Source organism: Eutrigla gurnardus (genome assembly GCF_963514095.1).
Source record: "Eutrigla gurnardus genome assembly, chromosome: 2".
In the NCBI taxonomy this organism is placed as follows: domain Eukaryota; kingdom Metazoa; phylum Chordata; class Actinopteri; order Perciformes; family Triglidae; genus Eutrigla; species Eutrigla gurnardus.
The window spans coordinates 29,890,006-29,913,582 of record NC_139916.1 but is presented as its reverse complement, the minus strand read 5'-3'; the positions used below and the strand labels follow the sequence as shown (position 1 = coordinate 29,913,582).

General features: G+C 42.7%; 1 protein-coding gene across 4 annotated transcripts in view; it reads right to left on the bottom strand.

Moving 5' to 3' along the window:
- LOC311023767 (major histocompatibility complex class I-related gene protein-like) overlaps nt 1–23,577 on the bottom strand; it is a 64,250-nt gene that overhangs the window by 26,713 nt on the left and 13,960 nt on the right. Inside the window, exons 6-7 of one of the 4 annotated variants that reach the window (XM_084025806.1) lie at nt 22,841–22,943; nt 21,398–21,994 (exon numbers count right to left, since the gene is read on the bottom strand). The exons of 2 other annotated variants lie outside the window; for them this stretch is intronic. In XM_084025806.1, coding sequence (XP_083881932.1) covers nt 22,873–22,943 — 71 coding nt within the window. In that variant the 3' untranslated portion in view covers nt 21,398–21,994; nt 22,841–22,872. Of the gene's footprint in view, nt 1–21,397; nt 21,995–22,840; nt 22,944–23,577 lie in introns of those variants that run through there. One more of the 4 variants, XR_014598233.1, reaches the window with a different exon arrangement.

Here is a 23,577-nt window from a genome sequence, read left to right as displayed (position 1 = left end):
ATATGTTTTTATTCTCTTTTCTTTCTGTAATGCATTTTTAATTTTTTATTATTTTCTTTTAATTCTTCTATTTTTTTTCTTCTCACTTTGTTTTATGATGTGAAGCACTTTGAGTCTGCCTTGTGTATGAAATGTGCTATACAAATAAAGTTGCCTTGCCTTGCCTTGCCTAGATTGTCCCGTCACATCTGACGTCAGTTCAAAGGCGGATGGCACGCATAACGGAAACTCAGCCTCTCGGACCAAAACATCTCCCTCTCTCTCTCCTGTTTTTATAATAATAATATCGGCATTGTTATTATGATACGCACGCACAGCGCGTGATGCGCGTGGTGGGAGCGGCAGCGCTGCTTCTGTCATCGGGTTGTCAAGTGACGGATCTTGCACTGAACCTCCCCTAACGCATTAAAGGTGAGGAGAGGAGCTCATTTGATTGGTGAAGATCTGAATCGGCTGTGCTAATCCCAGTCCACGCCTCGTCTCCTCCTCGTCTCCCACTCACGCCTTCTTCTCCTCCCTCTTTCCCACTTGCGCGGTTGGGCGAGACGGGAGGTGTGCCTGCGCTAGCCTGCACGATGCACGAAACTTGCAAAGTCCAGGCGGACACACCCCGTCGGCGTGGCGCAGGTGCGCTGAGTGCTGACTGCGCCTGGTCTACGAAACTAGGGCCCGTAATCTGTATGTACTGTCTAGAGCTGGACCTCAGCTCTGTACTGCTGAAGCATTTTATGTCAAAATGTCATAAGTAAAAGAAAATGTTATGTCAAAATGTAAAATGCAAAAGATAAGAAAAGATTATGATGAGATTTTTATACTGTGGGTAATGGGGGCGGGACTAGATAAGCTTTGGCTTCTCCCGCTTCCCTTTCGGCCATGTGTATTGTATTATTTTAACAAAGATGAAGTGTGATGATGACTATTTAATTGACATGCCCGAAATAAACAAATAAACAAGTAAACAAGAGTTTGACTTGAAACTTGAAACAAGAAGCAAAGAAATCAAAGCAGAAAGAGAGCTGGAGAGCTTCTCAAACACAAACTTGAGATCAGGTCAGCTCTGTCTTACAGGCTAAATGCTGCTGAATGATTCAGAGCTGTGAAAGCTGAAAAGTGCTGGAATAAGAGAAATGTAACACCTCTTTTGATGTTCCAACACCTGATGCAGTTTTTCAGTTTGCTCTCACTTTGTTTCAGCCCTCACTATAGTTGCTGTTGAAGCACTTTATAAATGGATAAAGGGAATTCAAGTTTCAGAAGAAAACACCTCCTTTGTTCTCACTTCAACAGGGACAGTGTCATTCATGATTATTATAATACTATTTATTATTTATTAATGCCATGTTATTTATGTTTATTAATATATTCATTATGAGTGTTATTCATTGTTATCACAATATTATTCATGATTAATAATTAAAAACAAATTGGGAATACTCAAAGACACTTCACATGAGTTTTAGGACAAAAGAAAACAGAATACAAAAATACTTAACAGACAATGCAGACACATGAGTGGAAAGAACAAGATACAAATACAGAAATACGAATACAACATTTAGGAGATTGACAGTTCAGGTGTGGAGAGGCAGTGTCAGTTATTGTAGGCTTGCAGGACTGAGTCTCAGTTGCGGATATCTTCAACTTCAACTTTACTTTATTTATAGAGCACTTTTCATACATAAACATGTAACACAAAGTGCTTTACACACATCAAAAAGAAAAAAGAAAAAACAATTACAAATAAAGCCCCTCCCTCCCACCCTCCATACTGCACACGCACACACACACCTGCACACACACACCTGCACACTCTCACTTCTGACAATAGGGAGACATGGCATGACACTGATGATTGAGGAAACGCTATCTTTGGGGCCATCCACACTGGGAGGAGAGAGTTCCAGAGGGTTGGGTCATGCTATGTAGAGTCGAGGTGAAGTCTGAACAGGTGAGTCTTGAGCCTTTTTTGTAAGATAGCAAATGACTCTGCTGTCCTGACATTGGTCGGGAGTTCGTTCCACCACTGAGGTGCCAGAACAGAGAAGAGTCTGGACTTTGCTGAGCGACATTTGTTTGATTTCAGCGATGGTGGTACCAGCCGGCCAGCTGAAGTAGAGGAGCGAAGTGAATGAGGAGCAGATGTTATGTTTTGTGCTCGCTTCGGGGGGTGTGGTTTGACCAGTGATTGAAGGTAGATGGGTGCCGTTCCATTGATGGCCCTGAAGGCCAGTGTCATCATCTTGAATTGGATGCGTGCTGCAACAGGGAGCCAGTGGAGGTCACGGAGGAGGGGGGTCACATGGTAGAATTTGGGTAGATTGAAGACGAGGCGTGCTGCAGCGTTCTGGATACGCTGCAATGGTTTAGTCGCAGATGCCGGGAGTCCGGCCAGGAGAGAGTTGCAGTAGTCAAGGTGGGAGATGACCAGTGCTTGGACCAGGAGTTGCGTTGCATCCTTTGTGAGGAAGGTCCGAATCCTGCGGATATTGTAGAGGGCAAATCTGCAGGATCGGGCCACAGCAGTGATGTTTAGGGGGGCAGGATAGTTGGTCATCGAGGATTACACCCAGGTTCCTCGCAGTTGAGGAAGGTAAAACTGTGATGCCCTCGACAGTGACCGACAGGTCCATGTGAGGGCAGTCTTTCCCTGGGATGAAGAGGAGTTCGGTTTCATTCAGGTTAAGCTTGAGGTGAGGTGCAGTTGTCCAGACAGAGATGTCAGCCAGACAGTCCGAGATGCGAGTTGCAATGTGAGTGTCAGAGGTTGGGGGAAAAGAGAGGAACAGCTGGGTGTCGTCTGCGTAGCAATGGTAGGAGAATCCATGCGATGTAATAACAGAACCTAGTCATCTGGTGTAGAGTGAGAACAGAAGCGGTCCTAATACTGAGCCTTGAGGGACACCCGTGTCCAGAGAACAGGGTTTGGACATAGAGCCATTTCATGTGACCTGAAAGGTGCGATTTGTCAGGTATGATATGAACCAGGTGAGAGCAGAGTCAGTTATGCCAAGTTCAGCCAGAGTGGAGAGGAGGATTTGGTGGTTGACTGTGTCGAATGCAGCAGATAGGTCGAGGAGAATGAGAACGGAGGAGTGGGATGAGGCTCTGGCGTCTCGCAGGGACTCGGTCACTGTGAGGAGGGCCGTCTCAGTGGAGTGAGTGGTCCTGAATCCTGATTGATTAGGGTCAAGGAGGTTGTTCTGCGAGAGATAGGATGACAGTTGGTTGTATGCGGCCTGTTCCAAGGTTTTAGAGAGTGTAACTGCCTCTGTGTCAGTCAGCGCAGTATTTCTGAGTTATTTATCTTGGTAGGAACCAAAGTTCTCTAAGGCGGAACCTTTGTTTTTGTATCGCCCGTTTCCGTCAGGACATACTTTAGCGTAACACTCATCAAAAAAGTCCGCTGATTTAGTACATGTTTTTCAGTGCTGATGCATCTGCAAAATAGCTCTTAGCATCAAGATAAACAATCCTACAGAGTAATGCCAAGCTACACAACTTTCCTCATGCAATGCAGCTACTAAGGTATGTTTTGCTGACGTTTTTTGTGTGTGTTTTCTGTTCTTGTTTGTATTAAATTGTTTTTATACAGCTAAGGGCTAACACCGTTAAGGGCTAACACATGTTGGGCTTAGTTAGATTGGTCTTTGTGTTTTGTTGTATTATATGTAACCAAAGTGTATTGTGTATACAGTAGCCTAATTGAAAGTGACGACATTACCAGGACAATGTTGTTATTATTTTGACTAGTGATTATTGTATTTGTGTATTATGTTTTTTGATTACAGTTTTCACGGTCTGGATGAACCAAATAAATCCTGCCAGTAAACAAAAAGGAAACTCGTTGCTGTCGTTTGTACTGAGGGAATTATAGTGAAAACTTAACTGCTCACGAAGACAGCACCAAAGAGCAGCGAATGACAACAGTAAGGCAAGTAAGATGTCCCGAAATGGCGAAGAGCACACAATTGCAGATGTACATTTCCCAGACATGGAGTCACACGCACCTGACAAGACAGAGTGTGTGCACGAGCACAGCTCAACCGTGCAGCCACAAGCGACTGAAGGCATCATAGTGGACAACCCCGCTTCCTCAGAAGAGCCACCATTAGGCCAAAGAGTCCGCAGAATGACGGAAAAGGGTCAAGAACAGCATGATGAGCAAGTAATAAAGGTTGCACATCGGTTCAGTGTGTGCTATGAGAAGTGGAAGGATGCCACTAAAGAAGCCAACCAAGCGCTGAGTGGAAAGTGCTCAGACGACCTGCTAGATGGACAAATTACTAAAGTACGCAATACCTCTAGGAGTCTAAATGACGTTTATGACGATTGGAAACGCCTTGAGGTTCCTGACCTTAACACACGTCGCAAAATCGACACCTGTGAAACAGTAACATAGAAGATGGTTAAGGATGCAATGGACCTTATAGATGCAAGGGAGGAAGCTACAGCCCATAGGCATACTACAAGTCAAAGACATGAAGAACATCGAGTCATTGAAGAGGTAATGTCTGTAGCCTCAGGAAGGACAGGCACTAGCTCTCGCCACACTAAGTGCTCCTCTGCAAGCAGGAAGAGTGCAGCTGCTGAGGTTGCTGCCAACAAAGCCACCTTAGAAGTACAGCTGGAGCAAGAGCATTATATTAAAGAGCTTCAGAGACTGGAAGTTGAAGCCGCTCAGCTAAAAGCCAAACAAGAGGCTGAAAATGCAGAGAGACAAAGAGTGCTAGAAGCCAAGCGCAGAGATCTAGATCGATTGGAGACTATTAAGAAGCTAAAGGCTGCCGAGGCACGACAGCAAGTATATGACCAGAGTATACATTCATGTCCGGCAACTAAGGGCGACGGCTCAGATGAAGAAATAAATTATCTTCTCTATCGTGGCTCTGTGAAGAAAGAAGAGGAAGTCAAGCCTCAAACTATAAATGTTCTTCTCCATCGTGTCTCTGTGAAGAAAGAAGAAGTCAAGCCTCAAACTAGCCCACTGCGGCACCATTCTACACCACCAGCTGTAGCACAAGCAAGGCAAGAAAACAAATATGAAGATGGCACAACAGCTCTCGTCAAAGCGCTCGCAGAAGCCATCAGTGCGAGTCGCATTCCTCTACCTGAACCTACAGTGTTCAGTGGTGACCCACTCCGATTCAACGACTGGAAAGTGTCCTTTCAGACGCTCGTTGACAGGAAGAACATACCAGCTGAAGAGAAGATATATTATCTACGCAAGTATGTGGGTGGATCTGCTAAAAGGGCCATAGAGAGCTACTTTTTACTTGGCACAGAGCCAGCATATTATGCAGCATGGGACATCCTAGAAGAGCGATACGGCAATCCATTCCTCATCGCCAAGGCCTTCAGAGAGAAGCTTGACGCGTGGCCCAAGATAAGCTCCAAAGGCAGTATGGAACTTCAAGAACTCGCCGACTTCCTGCGCTGCTGTGAGGCAGCCATGTCTCAGATCAGAGGTCTTGAAATACTTAATGATTGCAACGAGAACCAGAAAATTCTCTCTAAACTCCCAGACTGGGTGACTTCAAGGTGGAATAGGAGAGTCATAGAAGCAGAAGAAGACACTCACATGTTCCCGAGCTTCAGCCAGTTTGTCAAGTTTCTCACACGTGAAGCTAAAATCGCCTGCAGCCCAATAACATCTCTTCATGCTCTTAAGCCAAGTGAAAGGATTCCAGACAAGTGTGTAAAGAGCGGAGGTCCTGGAGCAAAGGTGTTAGCAACCACCTCAGATGAGAAAGCCGTCGTCACAAGCTGTGTCTTCTGTGAGAAGGCAGGACACAGTCTACAAAGGTGTTACAAGTTTATGCAAGGGACAATCTTGGAGCGAATCAAGTTTGTTCAAGAAAATAAATTGTGTTTTGGCTGTCTCAAATTTGGCCACCAATCTAGAGATTGTAGAGAAAGAGACAGCTGCGACACCTGTGAGAGAAGACACCCAACTTGTCTTCATGACGATCGCACCAAGGAAGAAAGGATGTCTACAAGATCTGACAGAGCAAGGTACAGTGACAAAGACAAAGAAGAGTACAAAGAAAGGAAGAATGAACAGTCACAAGACCAGTCAGAGAGACCATCACGTGAGGCGACGGCAGTCATCCAGAATGTTGGAGACACGCATACCTCCACAATAATTCCAGTGTGGGTGTCATCTACAAGTGTACCAAGTCGTGAAGTTCTGGTGTACGCACTCCTTGATACACAAAGTGACACAACCTTTATCCTCGACGAGACAGCGAAGGCTCTCAATGCTAGGAGTGAACCAGTTCAGCTAAACCTCTCCACGTTGGCTTCAAGAAACACAATCGTGTCCTGTCGGAAGCTAGCTGGTCTACAAGTTAGAGGTTTTTATTCAGACAAGATAATCACTCTTCCAGTGACTTACTCAAGAGAGTTTATCCCTGCAAACAGAGACCATATTCCCACACCAGATACGGCGAAAGCATGGCCTCATCTTGAACACATTGCAGATGAGATCGCTCCTCAGCAAAGCTGTGATGTCGGCCTGTTAATTGGCTACAACTGTGCCCAAGCCCTCGTTCCAAGACAAGTGGTGCCTGGTGAGGAACACCAGCCGTTTGCACAGAAGACAGACTTGGGCTGGAGTGTAGTGGGATATGGCAACCCGTGTCTCAACTATGGAGATGCAATTGGAATAAGTCACCAAGTCATGGTGAAGCAAGTGATGCCAGGTCTACCGTCCTCTTCAGACCTCACAAAGGAAGTGCACTATGTCTGTAGGACACAGATCAAAGAAGTTCTCTTACCTGCAGATGTCATCAAGATGCTGGAGTCTGACTTCGTTGAAAGAGAGTCGGAAACCAGCCCCATCTCTCAAGAAGATCTAAGGTTCCTGTCAAAAATGGAAAAGAGCATCAAGTTAAAGAGCGACGGTCATTACGAAATGCCGCTGCCATTCAAGAAAGAAAGACCTAACTTACCTGATAATAAGATCTGTGCTATCCATCGTCTCAGGTGCCTAGAAAGAAGGCTGAGAAGAAACGACCAGTACTACAAAGACTACAAGACCTTCATGGATGAGACCATAAGACGCGGAGATGCAGAAAGGGTCCCGGAGGAAGACATCCACAAAGCTCCAGCTTGGTACATTCCGCATCATGGGGTGTATCATCCACAAAAGCCTGGGAAGATACGCGTTGTCTTCGATTGCTCCGCCAAGTACCAAGGAACGTCCTTGAACGACCACCTCCTGACGGGTCCTGAGTTGACAAACACCTTGGTGGGAGTTCTGTATCGCTTCCGAAGAGGTCCTGTGGCAATCATGTGTGACATCGAACGCATGTTTCACCAGTTCCATGTTAAGGCAGAAGACCAAGATTACCTGCGGTTCCTTTGGTGGGACAATGGAGATCTCGAAAGCCAACCTTCCATCTATCGGATGAAAGTCCACTTGTTTGGTGCAGCATCGTTACCTGGCTGTGCCAACTATGGGCTGAAGCATGTCGCTGCTGAAGGACAAGGAAACTTTAGTGACGACACCATAAAGTTCATTCAACGGAACTTCTACGTGGATGATGGATTGTCAAGTGTAGCATCCGAAGACCAAGCGATCCAACTGGTGAAAGAAGCAAGAGAACTTTGCAGCACAGGCAAACTCCGGCTGCATAAGTTTATCTCTAACAGCAAGAAGGTCCTAGACGCAATCCCAAAAGAAGAATGTGCTGCAGCTGCCAAAGACAAGGACATGGCACTGGGTGAACTGCACATGGAAAGAGCACTCGGTGTGCAGTGGTGCGTGGCTTCTGATGAGTTCCAGTTCAGAGTAATCGTCAAGGAGAATCCACTTACTCGAAGAGGAGTCCTGTCCACAGTCGCTTCAGTCTACGACCCTCTTGGATTTGTGGCACCGTTCATCTTGTTGGGAAAGCAGATCCTGCAGCAGATGTGTCGTGACAAGCTCAGTTGGGATGACACCTTACCTGATGACCTACGACCTCTGTGGGAAAGCTGGCTTCAAGACCTGCGAAATCTAGCCGAGGTGAAGATTCCAAGATGCTACGTTCCATCAAGCTTCAAGGTCCAACACTACGAACTCCACCATTTCGCCGATGCCAGTGAGTCAGGCTATGGAGAGTGCTCGTACCTCAGAGCAGTGAGTACGTCAAGTGAAGTCCACTGTTCCTTTGTAACGGGAAAGTCGAGAGTCGCTCTTACTAAGGTCACAACCATACCAAGACTCGAGCTGTCAGCAGCAGTGGTAGCTGTCCGCACCAGTGACATGCTCAAGAAAGAACTGGAAATAGAATGCCTACAAGAAGTCTTCTGGACTGATTCAAGAGTGGTCCTTGGTTACATCAATAATGAAGCCAGAAGATTTCACGTGTTTGTGGCAAATCGTGTGGAACGCATCAAGCAAAGCACAGAGTCTACACAATGGAAGTATGTGGCTTCAGAAGATAATCCAGCAGACTACGCCTCAAGAGGTCTCACAGCAGAGCAACTGGTATCCTCTAACTGGTTCACAGGCCCAGACTTTCTTTGGCAGAAGGAGTTACCAAGTGGAGATGTCAAGGTGGGAGAGATCACATATGACGATCCTGAGCTTAAGAAGGTCCAGGTTCTCGACACCCAGGCGAAAGAAGTCAAGTCGCTGCTAGATCGCCTACACAAGTTTTCAGACTGGTCCAAAATGGTGAAAGCTATCGCCAGACTCCAGCGCCATGTGAAAGAAATTAAAGGGCTTCAGCCAAAGTCCTGTGAAGCCTGCAGTTTGGAGGAAAGGAGAGAAGCGGAGTTGACAATAATCAAGATGGTTCAAGAAGCAACCTTCTCACAAGATATACAGTTACTCCAAAGTGACAAGGAGACGCCAGTCAAGGGCAAAGCCAATAAGTTGCACCGGTTAAGTCCATTCCTGGATGACCAAGGTGTCCTCAGAGTTGGAGGCCGCTTAACTCATGCTGCCCTACATCCACAGGTGAAGCATCCAGCGGTCCTTCCAAAGGACAGTCATGTGTCAAATGTACTTGTCAAGCACTATCATGAAAGAGTGTACCATCAAGGACGAGGAATGACCATGAATGCGCTCCGATCTAATGGCATATGGATACTGGGCTGCAGCAAGGCTGTATCATCCCATATCTACAAGTGCACTAAGTGCAGGAAGTTCAGAAGATGCACTGAACAGCAGAAAATGTCAGACCTTCCAGAGGACAGAATGGAAACAGCTCCTCCATTCACCTACTGCGGTATGGACTGTTTTGGACCATTCTACGTAAAGGAAGGAAGGAAAGAGCTAAAGCGTTATGGATTGTTACTTACCTGCATGTGTTCCAGAGCGGTTCACGTTGAGATGCTTGACGATATGACCACGGATGCCTTCATTAACGCATTGCGTTCATTCATCGCCATTCGTGGAAAGGTACGTCAGATAAGAAGTGATCAAGGAACAAACTTCGTCGGAGCAAGACGAGAGTTTGCTGAAGCATTGAAAGAAATGGATCAGGAAGAGCTCAAGCAGCTTGGATGTGAGTTCATCATGAACACCCCAGCTTCAAGTCATATGGGTGGCGTCTGGGAAAGACAAATTCGCACCATAAGAAGTGTCTTGACGTCCATTCTAGAACAGTCAGCTACGCAGCTTGACTGCTCCTCTCTAAGAACGTTCCTGTATGAAGTCATGGCAATAGTGAACAGTAGACCTCTGAGCACTGATTGTCTAAATGATTCATCCAGTCCAGAGCCCCTGACACCAAACCACATTTTGACCATGAAGTCCACGATACTCGCTCCACCTCCTGGGAAGTTCGTCAAGGAAGATCTATACCTACGCAAGAGATGGCGTCGAGTTCAATTCTTATCCAACCACTTTTGGACAAGATGGAAGAAGGAGTACCTCCTGAGCCTCCAACAGAGACAGAAGTGGACCAAAGATCGCAGGAATGCAAAGGTCGGCGATGTTGTACTCCTGCAAGATGATACTACACCACGTAACCAGTGGAGGATGGCAAAGGTTATCGAAGTGTACCCAGGAAAGGATGGGAAGGTGCGAAGACTCAAGTTGCTCATCAGCGACTCAACCCTTGATGAGAAAGGGAAGCGTATCTCCAAACCTGTCCACCTGGAAAGGCCCATCCATAAGACGGTGACGCTGATGGAAGCAGACTGAAGACTCTGACCTCTCTCTTTCTTTTCCTCCCCTCTCTCTCTCTATCTGTCTCACTACAGGTGCAGTCATGGTGATCGTTCTCTGGGGAAGCCAAGGACTGAAGTTTAGTTTTTTTTGTTTATCCTTTCTACGCAGTATGTTGTCTCTCAATAGTTGAAGAAAATCATATACATGTGATATGTTTTGGTGGGAGTGTAACTGCCTCTGTGTCAGTCAGCGCAGTATTTCTGAGTTATTTATCTTGGTAGGAACCAAAGTTCTCTAAGGCGGAACCTTTGTTTTTGTATCGCCCGTTTCCGTCAGGACATACTTTAGCGTAACACTCATCAAAAAAGTCCGCTGATTTAGTACATGTTTTTCAGTGCTGATGCATCTGCAAAATAGCTCTTAGCATCAAGATAAACAATCCTACAGAGTAATGCCAAGCTACACAACTTTCCTCATGCAATGCAGCTACTAAGGTATGTTTTGCTGACGTTTTTTGTGTGTGTTTTCTGTTCTTGTTTGTATTAAATTGTTTTTATACAGCTAAGGGCTAACACCGTTAAGGGCTAACACATGTTGGGCTTAGTTAGATTGGTCTTTGTGTTTTGTTGTATTATATGTAACCAAAGTGTATTGTGTATACAGTAGCCTAATTGAAAGTGACGACATTACCAGGACAATGTTGGGATATTACTGTATGGCTTGTTATTATTTTGACTAGTGATTATTGTATTTGTGTATTATGTTTTTTGATTACAGTTTTCACGGTCTGGATGAACCAAATAAATCCTGCCAGTAAACAAAAAGGAAACTCGTTGCTGTCGTTTGTACTGAGGGAATTATAGAGAGGAATGAAAGAAGAGATACAGGTCTGTAGCTTTGGATGTCAGCAGCGTCTAGGGTGTTTTTTTTTTAGGTGGGGCTTCACTGTAGCAGTCTTAAAAGCCACTGGAATGACACCTGAGGTGAGGGAGGAGTTGATCAGGATGGTGAGGAATGGCAAGATGTCATGTGAGATGTCTTGGAGAAGAGAGGAGGGAATCGGGTCAAGGGAGCAGGTGGTGGCACGGTTAGATGTAACAAGTGCGTGAACCTTTTCAGAGGTGAGGGGGCTAAAGCTGGTAAGGCCATCAGAGTTGAGAGTTGGGGGAGATGTTTTCTGGGAGGGAATAGGCATGAATGAAGAGCTGATGTAATTTCCTTTCTTGGTAAAGTAAGTTGCAAAGTCATCAGCAGTAAGGGAGGAAGGGGGGGGGGGGGTAGGAGGGGTGAGGAGGGAGGAGAACATGGAGAAGAGTTTCCTGGGGTTGGAGGCGGAAGAGTTGATCTTTGCCAGGTAGAAGGCAGATTTAGCTGCCGAAACAGTTGAGGTGAAGTCAGAGAGGAGGTGGTGGTAGTGAGCAAGGTCCTCGTGCTGACCCGATTTCTTCCATTTTCTCTCTGACGCTCGCAACAATGATCTGTTGGTTCGCAGAGGTTCAGACAGCCAGGGAGGGGAGGGAGATGATCGCGCAGGTCGTGAGATGGGGGGACAGAGAGTGTCCAAAGAAGAGGAGAGTGAGGACATCCAAGGGATTCCTCAGTAGGCATTAAGGAGAACTGTTCTGTGGATGGTAGTGAGGAAATTGAGGGATTTCAGGTTGCGGCGGCTGGTGACAGTTCGAGGCGTAGAGGCAGGGCCGGCCCGTGGCATAGGCCGTATAGGCAAATGCTAAGGGCGCCGTCCATCGGGGGGCGCCACGCCAGTGCCACAAATGGTAAAAAAAAAAAAAAAAGTTGGTACCATTACAAGAAATAATCCCACATTTATTAAAATGCAAAGCAAAGCCTATTTAATAGAAATATTAATTAATGCTAATCAATAAATAGCTAACGTTAGTTGACTGTTTTAACGTCAGTTAATATTGTGGAGGGGGCTACGTTGTTATGGAAAGTAATAATGTAACGTTAGGTAATTACAGTACTCCCACCTTACATTCCTCAGGGACATTTGTATTAGATCTTTTAAGCAGGTGTTAACATTTGTTTACATTTTTATTGCCTTCTGGTTAGCTAACGTTTGCCCTGCTGGTAATAGTCACTTTTCCACCCCTTTATATATTATAGTTGTAAGCCTAGTTGTTAAATTGCACATCATTAATGTTAATTAAGCAATATCACATGAGAGAGAATGCTGTTTTGAATATAAGCACTGCTGTGATTCGGTCAAAGATAATCATAACATAACATTCTCATATGATATATTACTGCTACTTTGCATTCTGCTATTCAGCATTTCACTGTAATGATGACAATAAATTGAATCTAATCTAATTTGCATATCACTTAACATCATACATATATCTCTTTGGTTTTTCATTTATATTATATCATTTCATTTTATTCCTGGAATCATATCTTTTTATTATTAGACTGTAATACTCAATGGTGTCACATACTCCTCTCTTCAGATGCGCTGTTGAAGTTTCTAAATCCCACCCCTGGGCCATCTACCACATCTACCCTCCACCTCAGCAGCACAACCCACCAGTGATGCAGCATCAGCAGCACAACCCAGCCATGATGCAGCAGCATCAAGCGGTCTTCCTGTTGCCCCCACCTCAGTAGCACAACCCAGCAGTGATGCAGCAGCATCAAGTGGTCCTCCTGTTGCCCCCACCTCAGCAGCACAACCCAGCAGTGATGCAGCAGCATCAAGTGGTCCTCCTGTTGCCCCCACCTCAGCAGCACAACCCAGCAGTGATGCAGCAGCAGATCTCCTATGATGCAAGAACGTCTCAGTGGACTTTCCATCATAAGCATAAATCATGTGGTCTCAAATCAGTTGTCATATGATGATTTTGTAGATGACTTTCCTGCTAGAAAGACTAGGAGAGTAAGGCTGTAGCAGGTGATGTGAGGTTGATGAGGGGGTGTTGTACAGTAATTTGTAAGTCATTCTAGTTAATGCAGTATTAAAAAGCAAAACTAGAGAACTCTGTAGGACCCCCTTTTTTGTAATATAGTTGTTAAAGTCATACTGGTTCCTTTAATATCTTGTTTTGTGCAGTGCCTTATTTATATTGTATTTTTAATTTATTTTATGCTCCTTGTTGACACGTTTTATTTTGTGTTTAGTTAGATCTTATACTTATGAATGTAAAAATGATTGTATTTCATATATTAATTTTTTATTTTTAGTATTTATTCATAATTTGTTATCTTGTTAACTATTCTGATTGTGAATTTGCTTTATTTAAGTAAAAAAAATGGTCAAAGACAAAGCTATTCGGTTTCTTGTGAGTATATACACGACACTGCCGATGCAAGGGGGGCGCCACCTAAAATCTTGCCTAGGGCGCCAGATTGGTTATGGCCGGACCTGCATAGAGGGGAGGGATGTGGTGGGCTTCATGGGGAGGGAGAAAGTCACAAAGTGGTGGTCGGACATGGTGAGCGGGGTAACAGAGAGTGCCGAGATACCACAGGATCTTGTGAAGACAAGGTCAAGTTGGTTCCTGGCCCGGTGAGTGGGTGGAGAGGGGGAGAGTGTGAGTTCAAATGCGGAAAAGAAGTCAATGAATTCAGATGAGCGCAGCTTTCCCGGGTGGATGTTGAAGTCACCAAGGACGACGAGTGGTGTGCCATCATGAGGGGAGCAGCTCAGGAGGGCATCCATCTCATCCAAAAAGTCACCAAGAGGACCGGATGGGCAATAGATCACTATGATGTTGAGTTTGAAAGGAATGGTGACAGAGACGGTGTGGAATTCAATTGTATATTGGGGTAGGTGGTCTAGAGGAAGGACCTGGTAGGACCACCTGGGTGAGATGAGGAGCCCAGTTCCTCCTCCTCGCCCTGTTCGTCTTGGGGAGTGTGAAAACGAGTAGGCAGTTGAAAGGGCAGCTGGAGTGGCAGTGTTTTCTGGGGTGATCCAGGTCTCCGTAAGGGCCAGGAAGTGGAAGTCTGCAGGGAGGCATACGCTGAAATGGTGTCCGCCTTCTTGACTGCAGACTGGCAGTTCCACAGCCCCCCTAGTACTTCAATGTTGTTTTTACAATTTTCCTAAACTCTTAACACAGTGAGCACATCATCCGCCTGTGTAAACTATACAATGAACACATTTCGTGTTGCCTTCAAACAAAATGCATACAATTAACACAAATTTAAAATGCTTGAACTTCTTTTACACACAAGCTCAACCAAGACCAAAATATATATTCCCATTGTCTATATTAGAGGATTTACGGTATGTAAGAAGCCGTGCAATGCCTTCGCGTCGCAGCGAGTTTCGAGAGATGGGCATCGCCGCCTCCCGCAAGCTGCGGCGCCAAAGAGGAGAGTTGTGGGAACGCACATACCTGGATTTGTGTCTACATGTGAATTGACATCCGTGTTCCCGATATTGATTTAACCAGAAAACCCCAACAGCAGAAGTATTAACGTGCATCTGCTGGATTTATTTGAGATGAACACACAAATCCTCCTCGTTTGCTTTTACAAGAAGAAATTACATTTTTGTAATTGAAAGAAAACAGTTAAAATAATTTAATGTCACCTTTTGTGTTGGATCGTTTTTATCAAATATTTGTCAACTAATTTCCCCAACTTGTATTCTTTATATTCCATTCAATGACCATCTAGAACAGGGGTGCCCAAGTCCAGTCGATTCGAACGATTTTCAAACCTGTCACAAGCTTCAGTTTCTTGATAATGAGCACATCATTAGAATCAGGTGTGTTAGAGCAGGGAGAAACCTAAAACATGCAGGACAGTTCCGGTTTCCGGCGGGTGGCGAGACATGGCGGACTAAAGCTGTGCACACACCGGAAGAACTGCCCGACTCGCGTCGGTAAATTCGGCGTCGGCTACTTAATATGGCCGACTCGAACAACGACATGGGCGGTTCACACCTACGGAATTACAGCCGACGCCATACGTTCCGCGCTTGCGCGAGATGTAATGTCTCCAAAACAACAGGCGGCGCTAATCTGTATTGTGGGCCAAAAAACACGAAAACCGGAAGTAGGCGGTCCTCTCTAGACCGCCTTCTTCGATTCCACTGGTTATCTGGTATGTTTACCATCGTCACTTCCGGGCTTCACTGATTCGCTAGTCAAGCTGCTAGCCTCCACCAATCAGAATGGTAAAAGAATGACCGACTCGAATGGCGGATTACACATTTGAATCGGCTGAAATGAACGCCGACGTGGGCCGATTCGAGCGACCACACCAAGTAGACTCATGTCACGGGCGCCGACTCTCTCAAAGACGCCGATTTTCGGTCCGGTGTGTGAGCCCCTTAAGCTCTCCACGCCATCAAACAAACAAACAGGCAAACAATTTGGTTATTTGTGCAAACTAGTAAGAGAGAGAATTATGGGTGATAAGTTTAAACGAACAAACTAAAAGAAAACCGTCCCATGAGTAAAGTTAGTACCAGAAGTCAACAGCGAGAAATAGAGAAGAACATGAGCTCCGACACACCTGCTCTTGATGAAATCAAGGCAATGCTTGTTGAACTAAAAACCGACATTAAGTCGGATCTCAGGTCTGAAATGAGATCACTACGGGGTGAGATGAAAAATGGATTTGGGAGACTGGAAGAGAAAGTGACAACGCTAAACGAGGAAGTTAAAAATCTGGATGGCAGACTTGAAGACGCCGAAAGTCGGAAAAGTATCACGGAGGACCGTAACGCTGCCTCACAGAGATTGATATCTTTCCTCTTGCAAAGTAATCAATATTTGCAAGAAAGATGCCAAGATTTGGAGAACCGAGAGTGACGCAACAATTTGAGGATTTACGGAGTGCCGGAGGACACGGAGGGTGGAGATATGCTGAAGTTCATAGACCAGTTCATCAAAGGTCTCATAGGCTACGTTCACACCGCAGTTACAAGTGACCTGAATCTGATTTTTTCGCTCATATGTGACCCATATCTGATTTGCTTTTGACAATGTGAACAGCACAAGTCGCATTGAATCTGACATTTTCTAATCAGATTCAGGCCACATTTAAATGTGGTACTGAATCGGATACGTATCAGATTTTTTTGAATGCGACCGCAGTCTGAACAGCCAGGGCCGCATTTAATGCGACTTTGACGTCATTCTGACCCGCGCTGCACTGTTTTGTAAATGAATGAATAACAAATAAAGTTGATTGAAAAGCGGGCGGGAGCCAAAACAAACATGGAGGACAGCAGCGAAGCAGGCGGCCAGTGGAGGGACAGTGAGGTTTTAGACCTTTTAAGTATTGGTGAAGGGTATTCCTCAACATTCTAAAGTTCTCAAAGAAATCCTGCTCGGTGTAACCAGCCACATCCCGATCCCACCACTCCTGGCTCCGACGCCGCATCCAAATACTCCTCTGTACGGATGTTGCCGCTATTGCTCCGCATAGAGCCATCATTAAAATGTGAATTTTCTTTCTCCTCTTCCTCCTTCGTGCAATCACCCGCTCACAAATTTGCCGGCTGCCGCCACACACTGTTTTTAGCATGAAGCCATACAGTCCCACGTTACCGGTTGCCGTTGCCATGTTCGCTTCCGTAAACACCGCTGTGGCGTGATGTCATCAATGATCAACTGCGCATGCGGGTCACTTCAGGAGCGTGAGCTGTTCACACAGCAATCCGTAGACAGGCCGCATTTAAAGAGGTAATGTGAACAGCCAAACAGCAGTGGTGTTCAACTCAATCTGGGAAGCAGTAGATGGTCAGCGTGCTCACGGGATTCACTGCAAGGTGTCTGAAGCAGAACTCGCTCGGAAAGAACTGCATGGACTGGGCCGGTCAGCTATGTGGGACACAAGGTCCGAGCCTGAACTAAAACATCAGACCATTAAGGACATTGTTGCGCTGTTTGGGAACGAATAAGTCCAGTCCAATCATCTGAAAAGACTGACGGAGGGGAAGGTGAGAGGAGGAATTGATTTAATTCTAGAATGAATGATGTTAAAATGAACTTATACACTAAATATTCTGTTACAACTGTAATCACAGCACGCATTTTGCCTGTATCGTCTTGTTTTTTCGATAGTGGTTTTGATGTCACGCCCACACACTCCCATACTCTTGCTTATGTATACTCATACGGACACACATAGATTCATAGGCTGTTAGCCACTGTTTAGATGGTGGGAAGGGAAGGGAGAGGGAAAGTGAATGAAAAAAATAATAATAATAATGGAAGTGATGAGTTTCTTAAGGTGTATAGATTTGATTTAGTAGTGCTGGTTTTAAGTTGACCTCTATAAGGCTATTGCAATGGGCTGGCTCTAATTATTATCACTATGATCTTTGCACATTATGGACTGAATTTTATAATGAATTATATTAAAATTAGCTTATATTCTAAATATTTTGTTATTACCGTAGTCACGGCACTCATTTTGTTTGCCTGTTTTGTTGGCGGTGGCGGTTTTGATGTCACGGCCACTTTACCGTAAACCACAAAAGCGTCTACTACCTAGATGCAAACATTCTTTCAGGCTGTTCTTAAAATCTTGCAGCCCTGGGTCATTACTAAAGACCCTAACATCCATGCATTGGCACAAGCATGGAAGACTGTAAATAGCTACCGTAAGCATGGTAGCCCAAGTGGAAGTCATTTTTTGTTGTTTGTTTTTTCCTTTTATATTTCTATATGTATTTTTGGGTATCAAAGGTTTCTAGAGGATGGATTAAGTATTTTTTATATAAATAAGGCACTTAGGTTTATAGGATATAGGTTGAATGAACTCGGTAGACTTAAAATACATGAATTTGGTAGACTTCAAATATATGAACTTTGTAGATTTAAAACACAAGTAATAGAAAACAGAATATGTTATGTGTTGATGTATGAATATTAATTTAATTTCATTTAATGTGAATGGATTAAACAAGACAATTAAGAGGAGTAAAGTGCTTGTGCAAATGAAGTCCCTAGGAGGAGACATTGTATTTAAGCAGGAAACACGTCTGTCCAAAATGGAACATGAGAAATTAGCTAAATTGTTTAAAGCCCAAATCTTTTATTCGTCTTACCACACATCCAGAAGAGGTGTTATAACAATGATAAGGAACCATCTTCCATTTGAGGTAGAGAATACAGTATGTGATAAAGAGGGCAGATATGTTTTTGTGGTAGGGAAGATAGATGGAGAATATATTACATTATTAAACATATACAACCCTCCCGAAGAAGGGACAACTTTAATTGAGAAAATTATTGATTTAATTACAGTGCAAAGTAAAGGGATAATTGTGTTAGGGGGAGACTTTAACTTACTTATGAATGAAAAGATGGATTCACAAAGTAGTAGAAAACATAAGGCTCAAAAAGACGCTCATTTGATGAGAAAATTCTCCAAGGACATGGGATTACGTGATGTATGGCGAACTTTAAATCCAACCCAAAGGGATTATACATACTATTCCCCAGTTACAGGAAACTATTCAAGGTTTGACTATTTTTTTATGTTCTCTAAAGACCTACCAATAGTTAAAAATATTAAAATTGGCCATATATATCTTTCAGATCATGCCCCCTTACAGATGACAATAAAGAGTAGCATGGAGAAAAGTGCTGGTATCTGTAGGTTTAATAATTATCTTATTTTAGAAAAGGAATTTAAAACAAAGATGAGAAGTGTGCTACAAGAATATATAAGGCACAATGACACAGAGGATGTAAATCCATTAATATTATGGGAAGGGGCAAAAGTTGTTTTACGGGGGGAAATAATAGCATATGCCTGATTTAGGAAGAAACAAAAAGAAAAGGCAAGGATTTCACTTGAGAGGAAAATCAAGGAGTTAGAAAGAACACACAAAGCCTCTGGGGAATCCTCAGTATTGCCAAAGTGGCAATGAATGAATTTTTAAATATGGAGATAGAAAAATCATTGTCCTTCCTGAGACAAAGGACATATGATGGAGGACCCAGAGCAGCAAAGGTGTTAGCTTATAAACTTAAAAAACAGCAAAAGAGTGTATCATTAATGCAACTTAATTGCAAAAACACAAAAGCAGTAACTAGAGGTCTAAATGAGATAGGAAATCAATTTGCAAAATATTATCAAGAATTGTACGATGCTGTTCAAAATCCTGTACATATGACTCTAAGTCATTTTTTTCAGAAGCTGAATTTACCTAAAGTGACTGAAGAACAGAATACTACACTTGTAAAATCAATAACAGAGGAGGAATTTATAATCATATTAAAAAACTTAAACTACATTAGTTACCTGGGAGTGATGGATATACAAATGAGTTTTTTAAAGAATTTCAGATGGAACTTGTTCCTCTTTTGTGTAAAACATATAACTGGGCACTAGACAAAGAAACTTGGGCAGCAACATGGAATTCTGCTATTATAATAGTGCTGCATAAGACAGGGAAAAATCCAGCAGATTCTTCATCTTATAGGCCAATCAGTCTTTTAAATACAGATCATAAACATCTATCCTCAATACTAGCTACAAGATTAACACAAATGATACCTCATCTCATAAATCCAGATCAGACTGGTTTCATCATTCAAAGGCAGCTTGTCGATAATGTGAGATGAACATTAAATCTTATTGAGATATCACAGAAAAAGAATCTACATGTGGCAATAGTTACCTGAGACGCCGAAAAGGCTTTTGATAAGGTCTTATGGCCTTATTTATTCGAAACCTTAAATAAGTTTGGTATACAAAACATTTTTATAAGATGGTTGAAAGCTATGTATAAAGAGCCAAACGCCAGAGTTAAGGTTAATGGGGTAATATCTAACTCGTTTAACATTTTTAAAGATACGAGACAGGGAGATCCCTTATCCCCATTGATTTTCGCACTATGTATAGAACCACTGGCAGAACGCATTAGATTAGAGCAGAAAATAAATGGTATTGACATAAGAGGAGTTAATCATAAACTGTCAATGTATGCAGATGATATAATAGTCTACTTGTCAGATCCTGAACAGTCAATTGAAGCATTGATGAAAGTAATTGGGGAATTTGGAGCCATCTCGGGCTATGTATTGAATGTTAATAAATCAGAAGTAATGACTATGGGTGGCATAATTAGTGATGTATTTAAACATAAATATGCATTTCATTGGGATGTGGAAAGGATAAAATATCTTGGGATTAATATAACAAAGAACTTGGACAATTTGTTCGCAAATAATTTTGATGAATTAATAAGTTAAATCAAGCAAGACCTAAACAGATGGTCCATAATCCCACTCTCCTTATGGGAAAGAGTAAAAATTATACAGATGAACATACTACCAAGATTCCTGTTTCTTTTTAAAGCACTACCCATATATATTGTCTCTAACATTTTCAAACAGTGGGACTCTATAATAAGGAAGTTCATATGGAATGGCAGGAAACCAAGAATTAAAATGAATTATCTCAAATTGTCAAAAGAAATGGGTGGCCTTGACCTTCCAAATTTGCAAGCTTATTATCAAGCAGCACAAGTACTTCTCCAAATACAAAAAATCGTATGTTGAGAATGTACACAATAGATGGGTAGTGGCTACACTCAAGGTCTGGAGGGAAGTCTGCCACATTTTAAAAATAAATGAAGATGTAATTTTTTTGAAAGAAATGGGGAATGAGCCAGACTTTTCGCCTAATAAAATGGACCAAACATTTAACATATGGGCATCCAAAGGTTTATGTAAATTTGGACAAATGTTTGGGGATAAAGAAATTAAATCTTTTGAACAGCTATCGGTGCAATATGGTTTACCGAAATCTCATTTATTTCGATTCTTCCAAGTGAGAAGCTATCTTTTTGATGTTGTGAAAAAGAAATCTATTCATGAAATAAATCCTCTCATAAAATGTATGCTTAAAATATATGACTGTGGTACTGAAATAAAACTTCTGACTAAATTAATTAAAATAATACAAGCTGAATATCAAGATAAACAAATGGATCTCAAAGTAAAAAACAAATGGGAAAATGAAATTCCTTGCAATATCTCACCAGTAGATTGGGAACAAATGTGCAAAAACATACATGAAACAACTAACTCAAACTACTGGAAAGAATTTGCATGGAAGATTATAAACCGATATTTTAGGACACCCCAAATCCAAAGTAAATATAAAACTAATGTAAAGTTGTTGGAGGAAATGCGGGGAGCAAATAGCACACCACAGTCATATATTTTGGTCCTGTAAAGTTTTTGATGGTTTTTGGTTAGATTCTGTTACAGAATTATCAAATATTTTTGTTATCTCTGTGAATAATAACCCTTTAGTTTTATTACTTGGAAAACTACCAGAAAACATCAAGAAGAATGATATATATTTGTTTTTAATAATAAGAGTAGCACTAATTAAACAAATTACAAGAAACTGGTTAAAAGATGATAATTTAAACAATTCTAAATGGAAGGATCTGGTTAATGAGATATATGTAATGGAGAAAATAACAATGATAATTAGACATCAAGTTTGTGTTTTTGAAAAAAGATGGAAGAAATAGGTGAGATATATAACAAAGGATGTGTAAAGTATTTTCAATTGTAAGTGATGTATTTTCTGCCGTACCTAGTGCATATACTTTATGAAAATGTATCCTCTGACTGAAACCTTTATGTAATTATTAGAATTTGTATTTTTTTCTTTCTATTTTTATAATTATTATTGTTATTATTATTATTTTTACTTTTCATTATGTCTGATTATTTTATGTTTTTGTTTGTCTGTTTGTTCATTAAAAGAAAAAGATAATTAAAAGAAAACATGCAGGACAGTAGCTCTCCAGGACCCCCTGATCAGGTGCCCCCTGATCTAGAACTAGATTCCCAACCCTGATTCAATGGGTTCATGATGTCAATGATGGAAAAGCGGTGGTGGCACTGGTCCTTAATCAAGTTCAATACATCGGTAAACCTAAAGAGACAAAAAGAAAACACAGAAATGCAAATCATTTACCACAAATGTTTGGAGAGTTTAACTCCTCAGAGTCACATAATTACAGAATCATTTCGACCTCAAATGTACAAGGTGCAGTCACATAAGCAAACATTTTATAAAAAATTTCTAACTGTGCTTATGCAGTACACATTTTTCTTTGGTTTGTCGCAATTTTAATACAAACTCATGTGACTTCCTCAATGTCAATGTTTGAGTTTTTATTATTACACTTTATCTGATGCCGCAGATGTAAAGCTTCCTGACAGCATCGGGGGCTTTCACTAAATCATAAAAAAATATATTCATCCATCCATCCATCTGTCCATCCATCCATCCATCCATCCATCCATCCATCCATCTGATCCCAGCTGACATTGGGCGAAGGCAAGGTACATCTGGACAGGTAACCAGTCTATCACAGGGCTGACATGTAGAGACAGACAGGTAACCAGTCTATCACAGGACTGACATGTAGAGACAGACAGTTAACCAGTCTATCACAGGGCTGACATGTAGAGACAGACAGGTAACCAGTCTATCACAGGGCTGACATGTAGAGACAGACAGGCAACCAGTCTATCACAGGGCTGACATGTAGAGACAGACAGGTTACTAGTCTATCACAGGCCCAACATGTATAGACAGACAGGTAACCAGTCTATCTCAGGGCTGACATGCAGAGACAGACAAGAAACCAGTCTGACACAGGGCAGACATGTAGAGACAGACAGCTAGCCAGTCTATAATAAGAGATGAGCATGTAGTTCAGGGCAGCTTTGTTTAACAATGTGAAGACTTCATGTTCCATGTGATGATACTCACTGAATGCAGGGTGCTGTGTTTATCCTTTAGGATCAGGATGCAGGATTGTCCTTCAGTTTCTCACTGAGTTCAGAGCTGTTGTCAGAAGACTGATGACAATCGGCTGCAACAAAAAGCCAACTAGTCAAAATACCAGAAAAGATCCCCTCTTCTAGTCAGTCACACTGATCAATGAATAAACTGTCTCCTATCACTTCTCTCTGTCATGGTTGGAGGCTGCTCAACCAGCTCCAGAGTGGAAACATTTAAGGTGACACACATTTCTTATCCTTAGCACACCGCTCACTTGGAATCTTCTTGAAGATGAAAAGGGAATTTATTAATGACAATTAATAAAAAATGCCCCCCCCCCCCCCCCCCCATCATCTCATCCACAACCCAGTCAGAGAAGCGTGTGAATCCCCTCTCTGCCTGGAGGAGTAGTGGGTCTGGTCTGTGCTGCCAAGGTTGAAAGTTGTAATAGTTTAGTCTCCACGCTGTTGTTGCATAACTATAGAGCGCTGCAGGAGTGACTCCTCCAACCAGGAAATGAGTCAGCATTTCTGCAAATCAGTGTTGTTTTTATTCTGTTTGATGCCTGAAATAAGGTCAACGAGTTTAAAGTCAAGCTTAAATTGAAATGAATCCTTTTAGATCACATCACCGGCCATGTTGTTCACCTATTTAACAATATCTGCTGCAACAAAAAAAAAATCAATTTCTTCAAATTGTTCTCATCAAAGTCCAATGGATCTTTC